The sequence below is a fragment of the Bidens hawaiensis genome, unplaced genomic scaffold (assembly GCF_021521415.1).
Source record: "Bidens hawaiensis isolate Kalapana, Puna unplaced genomic scaffold, B.hawaiensis_p1.1 tig00000142_1, whole genome shotgun sequence".
Classification (NCBI taxonomy): Eukaryota; Viridiplantae; Streptophyta; class Magnoliopsida; order Asterales; family Asteraceae; genus Bidens; species Bidens hawaiensis.
In genome coordinates this window covers 7131399-7149315 of record NW_027491019.1, presented here as the reverse complement: position 1 = coordinate 7149315, position 17917 = coordinate 7131399, and the positions used below count along the sequence as shown (strand labels likewise).

At 35.4% G+C, this 17917-nt stretch overlaps 2 protein-coding genes and 1 long non-coding RNA gene across 4 annotated transcripts; 1 reads left to right on the top strand and 2 right to left on the bottom strand.

Annotated features, from left to right (window-relative positions):
* The first annotated feature begins 1533 nt into the window (after positions 1-1533).
* Positions 1534-2426, top strand: LOC143580340 (uncharacterized). The gene is made up of 3 exons (XR_013143635.1): positions 1534-1581; positions 1776-1931; positions 2357-2426. It is a non-coding gene; the product is annotated as an uncharacterized LOC143580340 (long non-coding RNA).
* A 6636-nt stretch (positions 2427-9062) lies between these two features.
* LOC143580186 (uncharacterized) lies at positions 9063-13426 on the bottom strand. Of its 2 annotated transcripts, none has more exons than XM_077063355.1 (5): positions 13168-13426; positions 12968-13077; positions 12266-12631; positions 11135-11660; positions 9063-9624 (listed from the first exon to the last, which is right to left on the bottom strand). In XM_077063355.1, exons 1-5 carry the CDS (start codon positions 13394-13396, stop codon positions 9551-9553), a joined length of 1305 nt encoding a protein of 434 aa, XP_076919470.1. In that variant the 5' UTR covers positions 13397-13426; the 3' UTR covers positions 9063-9550. The 2 variants fall into 2 exon arrangements, with proteins under 2 accessions (XP_076919470.1, XP_076919421.1); XM_077063306.1 differs by having other exon boundaries at positions 9065-9627.
* Positions 13427-14317: 891 nt separating this feature from the next.
* Positions 14318-16044, bottom strand: LOC143580093 (transmembrane emp24 domain-containing protein p24delta3-like). Its single transcript, XM_077063238.1, has 5 exons — positions 15866-16044; positions 15442-15456; positions 14803-15013; positions 14534-14610; positions 14318-14429 (listed from the first exon to the last, which is right to left on the bottom strand). Exons 1-5 carry the CDS (start codon positions 16042-16044, stop codon positions 14318-14320), a joined length of 594 nt encoding a protein of 197 aa, XP_076919353.1.
* Between the last annotated feature and the right edge of the window lie 1873 nt (positions 16045-17917).

Genomic DNA, 17917 nt, shown 5'->3' with positions numbered 1-17917 from the left:
GGATCGTTGCTGCTCTGATCATGGATTGGAATTACAGTTATTCCAAATTCGTTTTCAATGAAATGATGAGCAACCTAAGGGCAAAGAAGAAGGAGATGTTCCTGATGTATCCAAGGTTCTTGCAGATGATTTTTGATTCTCACTACACCGACCTGGTTAAATCTGTTGAGACCTTGGACATGAAGTCTATGGGACCCAATTCCTTTGGGTTAATGAAGCAGTCAAGGAAGAGAGCCAAAGTGGTTTATAGGGGCTTAAGACCTCTAGTAAAATTTGGTCGTTTTGCTGAGACCGAAGCTGAGCCTGTTGTAGCTCAGGTTGCTGACGAGCACGTGGCGCCCGCTAAACCACGTATTGCAACATTTGAAATTTCTGATGATGAGGATGAAGAAGAGGAAACAGAGCACCATCAAAAGGTCGCTTCTCCAAGTGCTGAGAAGCTGAGTGATATTGAAATCGTCAAAGCGTTATTACAATCAAAAGCTCGGAAGCCTCCTCCGACAATTGCTGAAGACGTGGATGATGATTTGGTTGAAGAACCAGCTGCTGATCTCATCCATCGTAAACGAAAAAGGGATGATTTGAGATCTAGCGAGTTGGATAGTGAAGTCGAATCAACCACTGTTACTACAACAACATCACCAACACCAACACCAACACCAACACCAACACCCACACCTGCACCAGAATCAACCACCAGCCCACAACAGCACACTGATCAACCAGAATCGTATGCTCAAGAAACGCAAGCTGAACCAAATACACCTACTGCTGAACCATCCTTCCAGGAGTTGCTGTCTAGTGATTTTGTTAGTGATTATGACTTTGAGACAGAAATTCCATTCTCAAACCCTTCAGATATTCCCTCTGGTTCGTCCGGTCCATCTGTTCAGGGTCAATCAAGCTCAGGTGTTTCAGATAAGGTTGCCCAAATCCTTGCTATGCAGGAGAACTATTTTCAGAACAAGGGAAAATGTGTGGTTCTTGAGAACGCTCCTGTAGATGTTCAGGCACTGCAACGACGAGTCTTTGAACTCGAGCAGGATTCGGTGATTAAAGATGTCCGTATTCAGGAACTTGAGGCTAGCAACTCAGACAAAGACTCTAAGGGGGTGTTTGGTAGAGGGAATTGAGGGGTGAGAAATATAATTGGAAAGAATTCTCTTGTTTGTTTATGAAAGAAAGAGGTGAGAAATGGAAATAAACCATTTCCATTTCTCTGATTCTGTTTCGCTACAAAAGCCAGAGAATTGGATTTCCAGGGTTTCATTTCTCAGCCTCACTCTCTCACGCCTCTCCCTGCTCGATCGACTTGCAGCCTGTAATCACCCACAAATCATCTCCAATCCAAGAACCGATCTCAGTTATCATCATCATAATAATAATAACCCGAAACCCTCATTCGTTCTTCATCTTCACCGTACAACACACACACACACACACACCATCACCGTAACACACATCCGCCACGTCACCACGCAGATAACCGTCAATTGAATCGAATGCTTCACACTTAATATTATTATTATTATTATTAATTATTATTAGGTTTCTCAATTCCATTCACGAAAAAACCCTAAGGTACGTTTAATTTCTCTTATTTCTGTATATTACCATCACTGCTAACGATTCAATCGTTATAATAACGAAATTGTTAATAGTTATTGGATAATGCTGTGTATTGCTAGTGTAATTCGATTGGAATGTATTTATTATTATTATTTAGGTTTGGATGTTGATTTGTATATTTTTTTTATAATTTTTGGTTGGTGTAGGATTGTGTGTTGGTGAGAGGAATGAAATCATTTGACAGGATTGTGAAAGATTATTGTTTTTGGTAGAATGAGAAATGTTGTGAGTGGTATAATTATTAAGAGATATGGCACAGCAACAATCTTCTCGCCTCCAACGGTTGCTGACTTTACTCGAGAGTATCTTTTTATTGCAATCTTTCTTTTCTAGGCTTATTGTTGTTATTATCATTATTATATTGTAAATGCATATTTTGTGGGAAAACGGATGAGTTTTTAGCAATAAGTTTATAGTTTGGTTTCATAACCGACTTGCCTTTGAATTGTTTAAAAAGTGATTAGGTGCCATGCATGTATGCCTAATCATGCAATATGGGAGTTTAGTTGAAAAATCATTAATATATATAGTTTAGATGGATTTAGAGTGGTGATACTATCTGATGCAGCAGATTGACATAATAACTTGAATGTCACAATTTGGATTTGGTATGAGAGAAGCAGCTTAATCTAGAGTTAGGTTAATATTAGCTTGAAATAAGGTAGAGTGAAAATGTGTACTTTTTCATGTTCATGCTGGCTGCTTGTATTTCTTGACCGTTGTTAAGCTGGCTCGACACAAGCCACACGATTCACTGCAGCTCGCCAGATAGGGGAGATTGCAAAATTACATCCTCAAGATTTAGGCTCTTTGCTACGTAAGGTATGTATTACTGCATTGATTTATTTTAGTATTGTTTTTTAGTTTGGGACATATTATGGCGGTTGTGCATTCAAATTGGTTTGATTATTGCTTAATGCATTTTTCAGGTATCACAATATCTTCATAGCAAAAACTGGGATACCAGAGTTGAGGCGGCTCATGCCATTGGAGCAATTGCTGGATGTTTCAAGCATTTATCTATGACTGATCTCTTTAATCTTGTTGAGACAAAGATGAAGGAGGCTTGCATAAACTGTTTTGTTGAAGAGGTTGTTTTTTGGCCAACATCTCTCCCCAAAATAAGTGCTAGCACTTCATTCCAGAGGTTTTTCTTGGTCCCTTACGTACGCCCATTTTTTGCTCTGTTTCAGCTATTGATCTGACATTTTTTATTGACAGCTTTGAACTCTCTAAAGTGTTGGGACATGGGGCTCTTTTGGCTTCCAGAGGACAGGTACTGTATTTTTTTGAACTTTTAGCTTAGAGTCTTGTGGATATAGTTAATCTTGATATATTGATTATTCTGTTTTAGGAGTATGACCTTGCAAGTGATTCTGGCAGCAACTCGAAAGAAAGACTAGCCAAACAAAGGCAAAACCTAAAGCGGCGGATGGGTGAGTTGTGAATGTGCTATTACCCTTGGCTATATTTGCATCGTGAAATAATTTCTTTATTGAATTGCTTTAAACTTGTATGTCTGATAGCAGGTTTGGATGTGTGTGAGCTGTTTACGGATGTACAAGGTTTGATTGGAGATGAAGATCTTGTGATGCATAAACCTAATCCCGCTGGAAGCAGTGTACCATCTGATTTTTACCTACAAAGATCGGGGCGTAATGTCCAGCAGTTTGTTGTAGATGTGGTTCCTGGTTACAGATCAGAGGGGGAAAGTGCTCGTCAAAGAAACTCCTCAAAACGTAAGTGTTTGGAATGAATACGTGAAGGTATATTCTAAAAAATATATACCGATGGTTCAATGGGATAGTTGTGTTGTATACCGATGGTTCAATGGGATAGTTGTGTATGGTTGAAGTATGTTTTGTATGTGAATTGGTTTTAACTATGGTTGATGTTTTTGCTTAAAAACTATGTTTTGTATGTGAATTGGTTTGATCAATGCATATTTTGGTTGGAATTTATGAATCTTTTTATATGTTTTTTATTTTTAATAAATATTTGTTATGAAAAAAATACTTATGCTAATGATAAAGTTGATATAAATTCTCTGTTTATTTTCTATGTACCAAACAAGAGAAATGATTCTCAGCTATATTTCTCTACTGAAATCTCTGTACTACCAAACAGAATAGTCAATTCTCATTCTCCAGACCAATTCCCTTTCTCTGCAATTCCATTTCTCTACAATTCCATTCTCTGTACCAAACACCCCCTAAGATTAAAGAGTTGCAGTCTTGCATGGGAGGTTTAACATCAATGTATCTCGATCTCCAACAAAAGCTATTTCAGAAATTTGGAGATGAGTTCAAGAGCAATGAAGATGTATTATATCAACCTCACACTGCTGATCAAGATAAAGACTCCACTGTTCGTCCGGTCGACAACACCGATATTAGCAGACAAGAGGAATCAGAGTCTTTAAATCAATACATGGAAGCACCACCAGTCACCAAAGAGAAATCATGCAGAATTCAGAAGAAACTACTTGAAAAAGGAAAGAAGAAACTGCTGGTGATGAAGAATTCTGATCAGAATGTTGTATCATCGGATCACCCAGACAGGTTTGTTGTCACTCTTGAAAAGGGATTTTCTGACAGATATGGTGATCGATCTGGAGTTCTATCTTGGGGTTTTGATGCAGACAAGAATATGTGGTGGGTTAAGAGAAAGTCAGGAAAAACTTAATACTATAAGAAGATGTAAAACTTTGGTTCCTGGACAAAAGTGGATTTGAGTGACTTAATAAATGCTCCATTTACCAATCCATCCAATGACAAAAGAGGAACAGATTTCTGGAATTTTCTAAAGCGTCAAGTTGATAAAGGTTTTCCAAACATAACTACCGCCGAATCTTTCCTGAAGAAATCCAAAGGTGTCCTAGATCCAAGGACTGAGAAAACAATGGTGAATGTGATGTGGCCTCCCACAAAGAAAGCTACTTACATTCCTGTACCAGATGCCATTCCTGATGGTACATTGGAGAACATGAGATTCTGGTTCTATGACTCTGTTAATGCCACGGTCGTTGTCAGACTACAAAAGGGAAAAGGTCAAATTCGATTCGTTGATCCTAAGGATTTGTTGAAATTTGGAGAAAGGGACATCAAGACTCTCAACATGTTTCAGATTACAGCTGATCCACTTTTTGAAGCAGCCGCCAAAGAATACACGAGCATGGCTGCGTCTATCATCAACAACAAATTTTGGGCTGGAGCGCTGAAGGACGCTGATGTAGACTACATGGAGCACGAATAATGATAAAGCTACAAACCAAGGAGGAGATTGTTGGGCCAAGTTTATATGGTTTGTACTTAATAGAGTGTTAATGGGCTTGGGTGCGGATTATATGTAAACCGAGAACAAACTTGTGTTCTCGGTTAACTTTTTGTTTGTTTTGGGCCAGTGTTGGTTCCCCTATATATAGATCATATGGTGTATAGGGTTAAGGTTGTTGTTTCCTAGTATTTGTGATCAAGTATTGTAAGTGCTTAAGCACCCGACGTATTTATCAATATACGTGTGTTTTGAAGCAACTTGGTGTTAGTTTACTTTGTCAAACTCGTGTTCTTGAATCACCGAGTATAGGTATTACGCACCTATACTTGTTGTGTTGATATCATATTGTAGTGATCCAGATTCGGGACTTACAATTATTCGTTTATGAACAAATTGAGGAATCTAAATTTTCGTATCGAATACATTCATGATATGCTTAAGGATCTGATAACTAAAAGTCTCACCCATAAATATTATGAAGCGCTTATAATAATGACGGATTATTGATGACTATGCGCAACTGCATATCATACTATGAATGATTAACTATTAAATTTCCTTATCAGTTTTGATTTTGTACGTCTCTTAATATATCCCGCATGCATAATGACATATAGACGAATTAATATACAAATCAAACGTTCAGAAGGGCTTACTTGAAAATTTTGATCATAACTACTTAGGTTTATATAAGGACTGCAGTATAATTAATGGGAGTCTTGAGCTGATGTTCAATTCAATGATTGTATTTCTTTGCTCCAGTTTAAGTTTAAAGCTAAAATGAGTGTTAACTCCTGATCAGGCTTATCTAATACTCATAATAAATTATTACTCGGCCAAGTGGGAGAATGTAAGAATAATATATATTTATATATGGCCATTATAATCATTTTTATTATAATAGATCAAAATATTAACTATACCTTATTATACATTAGTTTCGTAATTGTTGATGGGCCATATTACATATAATTAACTAATTAAGGGTTTCCCATTGGGTGTATAAAAAGAGAGATAAATATTAAAATCATAACCTAATCACACATACACATAACAATTTTGTGTGCCTCCTCTCTCCTAAACCAGGTTCCTCTCAAGAACCCTAACACCATCCTTAACTATACATCCTAAAGGGGAACTCGACCAAGCTGACAACCATGTCGTCTACGTCCTTCTCTGTTGCGGTTACTACTCTCACTGCTGAAACAAATTCATAGGTTTAATATTTATCATGTTTTCCATTGCTTACATATAGAACTGATCAACAAAACTGTTTCAAGTTTCAACCATCAACTAAAATGCTAAACTTACAAATAATTTAGAGTCGAATCACATGAATCTCAAATCATGTATTCAATCTTTGAGTTTCCTTTAGATTAAAAATAGGTCAACTTCAAGTCTATGTTTTGAAGGGCGTGATGTAATTGTTTGATTTAGTTTTGTTTATTTGGGACTCTAATGTCTTATTAGTTTTTCTTATTTTTTTTTCAAATAAAAGTTGTCATATAAAAAAAATCATGTATTTAGTTCTCTTTTCTAAGTGAATAAAGTATTATTTATTAAAGTTGCATGAAGTATTTGATCCGAAAAATGTTATCATGGGATAATCATGCCACAAAACTTGGGAGTATATGAAAAAAAAATAATTCTTGAAATGTTATTTTCAAACATGTGATTAATAGAATATTATATTTTGTTAGAATTAATCTATAATATATATAAACGAAAACATAAAAATCATATGTGTCGTGATGTGGTCGATCCTCCTTTTTTTGGAGTCACCAGATTTACTTGATTTTTAAATGAAGGCTTCTCATGCATTTGACCCGAATTATTGGGTATGAGTCTTACCAAACCCAGATATTTCTTAAATGGGGTTATAACATCTCATTAAATAAAAAATTATTCTCATTAAATTATTGATGTTAAAATCCTACAAAATAGGATATACTAAAAATTATTATCTTATTTATTTTAAAAAAGATATATATATCATTTAAATTAGAAAAACCAATTTTATAATAAAAAAAATGGGTATTGGGTCTCATCAAACCATAAGTATATTATTAACATTCATAAATATTATTTATAATTAAAAAAAAACCAATTTTATAGTAAAAAAAATAAACGGGTCTTAGGTCCATCAAAACCATATAGCTTTTAAACCGGGTTACAACATCTCATTTATTTGTGAAACAATTTATCATCAAACCATAAGTATATTATTAACTTTCATACAATAAAAAAATATAAATTAAAAAAAAATATTAGAACAAACAATATAAAACAACCCCCGTAATACGGAGGATAAAAACTAGTATATTATAAAAGTTTAATAGCAGAAGAAACTCACGCTTTCATAAACAAAACATCACATGACAAAAAAGTAATTTTTAGGACAAATTGTTTTTAAGATACTTTTACGAAAAATTAATTATGCATACAAAATTGTGTAAGTATATTAGAATTTGAGTGTTTACAGTGAGATTTTGGTTAGTTTTGCTATAGTATGATCATGTAATTTGTTTAAGCACAATGTCATCATCATATCTAACTTTTGTAAAGTTGGGATAAAACAAATTAAATAACATATTAATATGGACAAGGTACAGCTGCTCAAAAAAAGAAAAATATAATGAAACAAAGGGGAAAATCTTGTGTACGTTTCAGTCTAGCCCTCCAATTGATAATATTGAGAGAGTAATTAGATTGATAAGGTTTATACGCGCTATTAAACCCACATACCTCGAGTTAGATTTCTGTACGGTTTGTTTTCTGCTTTCTTGTTTTCTATCTGTCAAGGGTTACCCCCCATCGTAAATTTACAATTAAGATAGAAGTTATATTTTGACTTCATCAAATGACAACGATAGAAGTAGAGGTGTACAAAAAAACCAACCGGTATTTATATTTGGTTTAGCAAGAACCTGTTAGGAAATGATCTGAATTGACAGTTTGTAATCAGTCTATAAGCCTATGCATTGAAACCGACCAAAGTAGATCTGAGTCGGTTCCAAACTGATATTTCCCCCTCAAAAACTGCTTTGACCAAAACTAACCCAAACCGAAACTAGTGCTTCTCATTTGTCGGTTAATCATATCTTTCTTAGTGCACCAAGCATCTCGAGACCACCCATCTACTTTTATTCGTGATATGGTTTTGGCTTGATCTCTCGCACTTTGTTATGTTCCTAGCAGCGAGAATTTTACGAGTCATACCCACCAAACCCATTGAACCGTACCGGATTCAATATAATGTCCCAGCTAGCTATTTTAAACATTTGCATGTAAATTGTTCCCGATTCGTGTCTGGTTAAAAAACCCAACATTGACTTTAAAAAAACCCAGAACCTTACTTAAATAAATAATTACAAAAAGAAAAAAAAAACTAGATTTTTAGGCCAAATGGGCGTAGTACGTGTACATAGTGGGGCCGTGTGTAATGACATTGTGAAATAGGTGTGCACCCCAACCAAGTCAGAAAAATTAGTGCGGAACCCCGCAACTGTGTGAGCACGATGGGGTGCAGAGAAGGGAGGGAAAAGCAGTCGTGAGGGCCAAATGGTTTTTCTTTTAAATGGTAAATTATATATAATCCAATCAATTATCCCCGCCTTACTCTATAACCACATGTTTATAGTGTGAAATGTGACACCACTGTCTATAACCACAATCAATTATCTCCGCCTTACTCTATAACCACATATTTCACCCAACCATAACACATGTTTATAGTATATGGTCATTTCACATCTCACATTTTACACCTCCTATAACATATGTATTTAGTTTTTGTCCACTGATCAAAGATCGGCAAGTGGGTGGGTAGACTTGAATGTAAAGCCTGGTGGAATCTTGAATGTGGCTCTGCATTTTCATCTTCCATACAAACATACTTTAGCCAAGTTTTTTTTTTCAATATTCATAATTGTTGATATTGTACATATTGTTTTGTGTGTGCTTATGAGGAACGGGTCATACCCGCCAACCCATCCCACCATACCCGTACCAAGCCATGCACTCTTAATTCAGTTTCGGGTTTGGGATTACTTGTATGCATCCCTCATCAAAAGGTTATCTTCTCTACACTATTTACCTACGTTATAACTTATATCCAAGCTACATGCGTCATTTTTGTTATGTTTTGTGTTTGTTGATCCACCCTGCTTGTTAGGCTTTTGTTAAGATATAAAGAGCCAAAAATCTCTAGATTTGTTTTCGTTCAAGAAACCTATACATTTACCACATATATCCTCGTAGTTATCTGAAGACGATTTAAACATTTGGATGTGCTGAGAAGATCCTAAATCAGCCAAGTAATTAAACATTTGATGATGATAAAAGGGTTGACTGTTTGTTTTGTACTAAGCATGCAGATGCTCAAAAAGAACCATAATATTTCATTACATTTAACTAAATAGTTAGTTGGATCTCCTTGATAATTCTTACTACTGCATACATGGAGGACACATTGTCTTTGTCACCAGGCCCGCCACCTTATGGCTTTGACCTGCAACTCTCCTGCTTTCTTTGTGTGTGTGTCGTTATATATATATATATATATATATATATATAGTTGAAGTTGATTGTATATGCATAGCTTGATGCTAATAGCAAAACTGTAAGCCACCATATCCGCATGCTATTATATGATATGGAGAGTGATTAGGATGAACAACACTGGACAGAGTATACGCCATAAATCACCACTTCCTGAAGCTGCTGCAAAACCATGACGGATATCAACATTAGTATTCATAGGTATCATTACAAGTTTCATATTCTTTCATTCATGATCCAGTATCGTTAAAGAAAATGATTTACAAGGTTTTGCGCATTAAAAAGATAATATAATTTTGACAACTTTCGAGCCATTTCCTTTTATTTGGTTAGGTATATATATATATATATATATATATATGATATTTTCAAACTTTGTAGTGACATATATGAAATTAACTGGGGTGATTATTTTGGTTGGGTAAATATATGATGTTTTCAAACTTTGTAGCGGCACATATGAAATTAATCCCAACTTTTTTATTACCCGTTTTAGCACATTAGATACTTTAAGCCCATTTATGAGTCAATGAGTCATTTAATCACCAATACTTATATTATTCAATAGGATTCTTCGCAAGTACATGATATCCAGATCACTAGCCACATCTAGATATATGGTGACTGGTGAGGATAATTACCGAAACACTAAATCATTGTGAGAACAAAAGAACAAATATAAAAATAAGTCGTTAATTTTTTTTGGGAACAATCGCATATCTCCCCCTCTAAACCATTCTTAACTGCATATCACCTGGCCAAAATTTTTAATGGCATATTTCCCCAATTTTATTAATTTTTAGGATATGATAAGATTGCCCTTTAATAATTAAAAAAAAGCCTAATACCTAAAAAAAATTCCATCCTACAATCAAATGCAATTCATGCTCCTTCCACGAGAGACCATCGAAATTTCCCTCCTTCCATCGCTCTGCCGCTCGCTTCGTGTCAATGATCAGGTGAAGATAGTTCTCTTCTTCGTAGACACGATAGATCTGGACGATGTTAGGGTTTCCACCAAGGATGTGGAGGATTTTGGGTTCTTTTGGGGGGAAATCGTGGTCAATGGGACCGGAGAGCAGACGTTTATCGATGGATATGCAGGCAAAGGAGTCACTGGGGATGTCGAAGTAACGCCGATAGATGATCCGGAGGTGAAAGTGTTTTTGCCTTTTTGGTTTGTGATGGGAAAATTGTATGTAAACATTGCATTGGACGTTGTACATTGCTTGTTGCAGGATTGTAGCTTTGGATTTTGCTATTATTTCGTACCAATGATGAATTAAAATACTAATAAAAATATATTTTGGTTGTCAATATCAGTTTAAGAAATGCATGTATATCAGTATATGTTTTATTGTATTATAAATGTGCTAGACTTATGATTTATTAGTTTTCAGCGAAATAAAAAAACTTAGTAAAAGCGTAAGAAACAAATAAAAACTCATCAAAAAGTAAATTAAATGTGTAGTAAAAGTAAGGGTAAATTAGTCATTGTATAAACTATTTTAATAAATAAATAAAACTATTTATTGGGTATTTAATGAAGTTTAGAGGGGGAAATAATTTGTATTCTGCATAGATCCCTTCCCAATATAATAAATTTGCAAATAATTTGTATTCTGCGTAGATCCCTTCCCAATGTAATAGGAGAGAGAGAGTGACTTACAAGAGGATGGTAAAACAGAGTGAGGTGAAGGTGCCAAACCGTTCCGACGCCCATTTTCTTGGTGAGGACTAGATCCATAAGACACATCAGGTAAAGGAGAAATACTTGGGGGCCCATGAGATGGAAGCGCATGATAACCTGGACGTGGGGACCCACCACAAGACGGCTCCATTGCAGGCAATGGAGAACTAGAAGGAGATAAAGACCGGTAATGCCTCCCGTCAGGAGATGGGGAGATAGCGGGGCCCATTTGATCAGGTGACGGGGCAGGAGAAGGCGTAGGTGTAGGTGCAGGCGCATCCAGAGTATGATAGAGATAAGATGATAAACTGATTTCCTTAACTTTACCAAACAAAGTATGATCCAGTCCAAGATTCATTGCAGGTGAAGATCCCGTAATTTCCCGAGCTAATTCATTCAGTCTTTCAGGTTCCAGACTCCCCAGGGTGGAAGCAATCGATGCCTGGACTGTAACTGGCGGATGATTTGTTGATCCATCTTTGTTTGTCAGTTGCAGGTATACGCTCTGTGCACAAGAACTGTGTTATTCATAAATATTTCCAAAATATAAGTTAAGGGTGTGCATGAAACCGAAATAACCGACCCACAACCCAAACAACCAACATAACCAAACGCAACCCAAAACCAACGGTCTGGTTTTATGATTTCTCAAAAACCAAATTTCCAGAAAAAAACAAACCAGAACTGAACCCATAAAACACACCAAAAAAAATCGACACTTATTATTGAATTTGTGGATTGTAATTTTTGTTTTCGAATGTTCGGTAATTTATAAACAAATATATAGTGGTGCCCAAATATTTAGGCCCGGATGTCAATAATCATTAATAACAAAAGTTTTAGGCCCAAATTCGAAACATTGGTCCTTGTTTTGGCCAAAACATTTCAAGCCCAAATGGTAAAAACTGAAACCAAACACACTGTAAAAACAAAAACTGAACAGGCTTTCAAAAACCAAATTATCAGTTTCTGGTTCAGTATGAGCCCAAAATAGATCTATGCACACCCATAACATATATTAACGCTCTATCTATCTATCTATCAAAAAGAAAAATGAAACAAGTGTTCATTAGTATATAATTATAACAAACACTCAAGCAAAACACGTACCTCATAAGACATTAGCCGCAACCCTGATTTTAGTTGTTTTTCTAACTGAAGATAATTTCCCTCAATCTCATATAGAGAATTATGAAGAGTAAAGTTAAATAGAACTTGCGGTGGCATCCAAGAAGATAGCTTTGGAATAATTGTGATCCCACCCGGAAACTTGAGGATTTGAAAAGAAGATGGTGCTCCAAATATTGATTCTGTTAGTCTCAAATTGGAACTTTGAGTAAAAAGGTCAACTAATGAAAATCTTAAAATGCTTAAAGACACGGAGTATATAGGAGAATGCATAGGTTTAGAAAGAACACCAAACACCACATCGGTTGAGTTAGATAAACCCGATTCATGCATAGATAAGATAGCAACCTGGCAAATATAACAAAGATTTAGGATGCTTTTTCAAGTCAAAACCTTTGCAACCAATTTAGTTTAAACGAGCGAGTTCGGTTTATGGTTTATCACTAACGTGCAGGGATGAAAACAAGCTCTATTTCTAGAGCACAAGCTCGTCTAGGCTCGTTTCAAACTCTATTTCTAAAGCTGGAGCTCAGCTCATGAGTAGTTTTTGAAGTTCGGGTTCGGCATGTTTATTATTTATTAATGAACTTATATACATGCATTTATAATTAGTTTTTATATAAACTTAAATTACAAATTGTGTATATAACATAACATAATATATATGTTATTGTTGTAAGAAACCTGTGTAGCAGGGACGCCTATTTCATCATTGATAACATACTCTAGTCTTGCAATTTGAGGGATAAGAAAGGAAAGGGGCTTTTCCAGTTGGAAGTATGCCTGCACTGTAGCTGAAATAATACTATCACATATTAGTAAACCCTAATTCAACTCTGAAAATAAAGAAAACCATAAAATCAAAGCAATCAACCAATACATACCGGCGTGCTTGATTGAGTCAGGGGCGTCAAAGCCTGAGTGTCGGTGGTGAAATCGGAAGACGGAGAAGACGGCTGAGAGTGAAACGGCAACGGTGAGAAGCAAAACGACAACGCACTTGAAAGTGAAGAGTCGGGTGGAGAATTGAACGAACAACGACGGCTGATGGTGGTTGTTTTGTGGGTGGTGGTGGTGGTTGTTAATTGGCAACTGGGGTTCTAATTTCCCCATTTGCAGTTGCAGAGCATCTGTAAATACCACTCAAACCAATATGTCAACAACAACAACAACAACAACAATTGTGGCTGAGATTTCTAACAACTGCTTAATGAATCAAGGAAGAGGAGGAAGCATCTGCTGTTTTCTACCACTACCACGTTATTTATTTATTTATTTATTTTTTTTTTGTCTTTTTCCACATTTTAAAATCTCTCTTATTATTATTAAAAACATAATAATAATAATAATAATAGTTAATTAACTAGATCACACACCACGCACCACATATAGGTCAAGTTCAGTTTGTTCATTTCCATCTTGCGTTAGTTCAAGGTACTGTTCGGGTGCTAGGTTAGTCCCAACAGTACATACTACTTCGGCTGTTGTATCCTCCAAGATAGACGGGTATCACATATTGTTTCAATGGAAATTTAAGATCAGCTGTTGTACTTTAATTTTGTGAATGGTGGTTTTACACGATCGATATCATAATTAGCCAAACCTTTTTTTTGTCAGTTTTACTTAATGTGGTATCACATATCATTCCAAACTTGCTTAAATAGACAAGTGGATAGAAAAACATCGATTACTCTTTTACTTATGTAAACGGCCCATGGTAGGTTTGTTAATATACGTTTAAAACCATCTCTAACGCGAGGGGCCACATGCACCATTGATCACCCATGCGCATGTCTTCTCTCTCCTTTGTTAGCACGGATCTCTCTCTCTCTCTCTCTCTCTCTCTCACATACACATACACATACACATACATACATACATACATACAATCTATAATATGGTATCAAAATCTTGAATCCACAATATCAACAAAAAGTAAAAAAAAAACCAATTCTATGACTTAAGTCCCCATCTCGCAACATAACACTAGCGAGTTGAAAATCTAGATCAGTTTCTTCTTTTAGAAGAAACTAGTCAAGTACCATAGTTGTGCACCGAAGCCAAAATGCAGATACCCAACGATGAGAGACTGTACCATGTCACCCGAGAATTCGTAGTCTCACTCACTTCCCTCATGTTTGCCTCTCTGCATAACCAGCCATATAAACAAAAACAACAAAACTTATGATTTTATTATTAAGAAACTCGTATACAACGTTTACATATTAACACAATTGCAGTGGTATTTACCTGCTCTTGCGGTATACCAGATTATCACGAATGGCCTCTACATGTCCTTTAAGCTTTCTCAACTCGAGTTCAACGCCCTGCAAAGAAATTCAACCAAAATTGCCACGCTTAACTCGACACATGAGTATTATCAATACCATCAGATAATTAGAAATGCCTTACTGTAACTAACAATGTATATATGTAGAATAAACCCAAGATCATCATTTTAACAATATAATTTTTTAATTAATTATAAAAGTTTAATTAACTGTAATAAAAAAGTTAACACTCATTTCAATTTTTTCTTTTTTAGCAACTGAATCCCAATCCTTTGCAGAGGCTCTTATCTTCCAGTCAATATTAACAGCAAATTTCCCACCTGTATCAGGGTTATCAGGCAAGAAACATGTAAGATACGACCCAGACTCAGTTGAGGTGAATGCAAATTCATCTTCTGTTACATTCTCCTTATGGTAAATAAGATTCCCATGAGGTGACCTAACCTGCAAATGTAACGAGATCCATAATTAGACTTCATTTGTTTCTTAAACGTTAATAGGAGGATATATGACATGAATATTGTTTATTATCACTTGTAATTTTCGAAACCTATCTTTCCAAAATCCAAACAATTGAAACTATTAATCAAATTATGTAAATATTTCACCGATTAAACTATAGGTGCAAACGGGCCAACCCTTTTACGAGCCCGAGCTTGACCCTTGTATCGAAAGCTCATTTAGGTTGGTTGAGCACTCGGGCCTTAACAAGCCTTGTGTATATTTAAGTTTTGCCTATTTTGGATTCCCATGCATTGATTTCACACTTAAAGGCCGAGCTCGACCCAAGTTTTGGCTCATTTAACATAGTACACGAGCTTGAACTGAGCTTAGTGTCACAGGCCAAATATTCGAAGGTCTGATTACTTGTTTTTGCTTGAACTGAGCTTACTGGCTAGTCCTGGACTTCATTGGGCACGACCTCAGTGGGACAAGGTGTTTTAAGTGTCGGGATGCTTGCACATCCGACGTTGCAACTCACCTGATCATGAGTCCAAGGCAGGACGAAATCAAAGAACCCTTATCATCAGCGGGAAGGATTGGCTCGCCTTCGGGCATCGAAAGATTGCTCCGTCACGTTAGGCTTAATTAATGTTTTCTCAAAGTATAAAAGAATAATTAAAAACATAAACAAATAATAAACGAGTGGGACCTGAACTCAAGAAAATGACTCATAAGTCAAAACAAGCCTCGGGCTCGTTTACATCCCTAAATTTAAATTCATCATCTAGGTGATGAAATCCAAATAGCTTTGGATTCTTACAAACGGGCGAATTAAGGAGGTGATTACCGAGATGGAGCCGGTTGGATTGCAAGAACAAGACCTTCAAAGATAACGACGTTGTACTCGCCCACAACGACGACATTGTTGTGCAGTTCCTCCATCACGCATTTGTAACCCGATTTCGGTAAATTTAACCATACGGATTTACCATTTTGAATGAGGAGTAACATCATTAACAACAACATCGACACCAGTAATCTAGCCATCTTCACTCTATATGTAAACCTGTGATTCTTTTGGCTGCATGGGGGTATGTATAAATGAATATAAGGTTACTTTTATGAATAAAAATATAATTTGTGGGTTTTAAAGTCAAATTAATGTGATACCCAGTTGAGAGAAATGCGTTAATTATGTTTTAATTTTTTAAGAAACTGAAATAATAATTATCAAGTTTTTTAATTAGAAATGAAATAGTTCATGAGTAACCGACTAATTGTGTTGTTTTGCTTATTAATAAGTCAACTTAAAGAGTGTAGATACATTAAATAAATTCTAGTTAGCTTAGGGAGGCGAGGCTGTCTCGGATAAACTCAATATGGTGCCTCGGGTATTCCATAGCCGCCCTTAGGGTTGTAAAATCGGGTTATAATAGATAGAGAGACGTTTGAGTATGCTGGGCGGGAGCACCACCACATGGGGGTTGGATGTTTGATGGGGTTTTTTGGCAATTTGCGATGAGCTATTGAACGTTGCTTACATGTTTTCCAGGTTCTTGCGCCTCCCTTATGCAATTTCAGTTAGGCTATTAGACTAACATATGTAAATGTAAATATATAAGTGTTTGTATATGTTAGATTATATGTTTATCAACTTTATCAGCATAAACATATATGTGATTATTAATTATTATAGGTTTGGCTCAAATACAAATTAAATTAACGTGTTAACTGTTCGAATCAAGTAGTGTAAGTATATATACAACATAGTGTAATTATTACACTACTTAATTCACATAATTAACATGTTTTTTTTATAATTTGTATGCTAACTTTCCCCTAGTTATGGATTTTATTTTTTGTCAATCCCCTAAGTCATAAAACGTTGTAAGGTAAAACATTTATATAAAATATAAAATATTAGTTTTGTATCAAAAATGGTAAGCGATAATAATTGAGGAGCCTTTGCGACATTTTTGCTAATCATTTGTGCTTGAAATACAAGGAAAAAAGAGTTTGACCTCGGTCAAAATGGAAAAAAAAAAACAGAAACAACGAGAGAGAGGGGAAATAGAGGTAGAGAAATTGTTACTAGTCTTACAAAGGAAGTCAAGGAGATTGAACCTCTAGTCAAATTGTATAAAATTGGAGATTTAAACATCATAGATAGGTGACTATGATAGTTAAGATATTAAAAAACCACCAGTAAGTCATCTTTGATCAGTTTGATAGCTTATAGTAGATTAGAAATGTTTCTCTTTATTTTGGACCTTTTGATTATCAATACTTGGATATGCATATAGTATAAATTGGTTGAAATAAGCTAAGAACATCATGAGGATTTTAGAATCTAGAAAATTGGTGCACAAGATATCAACTTATTGATTAATTGTTTATATATTTTATCATGAAAGTGTTTTGAGGATTGGAATCTTTATTTTTAGAAGAAGAGGTGATATCTTATCTTACTCTTCTAATAAACTAATAAAGTAAACTATCGTGTCATTCTTATATTCATTGTTGGTGGTGTTTTCCTGCTCAAACCTATACCATACCAAAAAAACGCACGAATCTCCTGTTGACCCATACCTGATTTCTATCATATGCTCCAGCTTTGAACATCTAAACCCTAATCTGACCCTTTTCATTTTCTTTCGATTGAAACCCTAATGTAATTGATTCCGTCTCGACTGTGTAACTATAATCCTCCACTAGTCTAATTCTGATGATTGCTCGCGTCATCCTCTCATAGCAAAACTCGAATTGACAAGGTGTGGTTTTTGTATCAATCGATTTCATTGTATAAATATGATCAAATACTCTTGAATTGATTAATATGATCCAAGGTTTGATATCAATTTAAAGCTTCTAATGCTGCAAGGGTTCTTAACGAATTCTG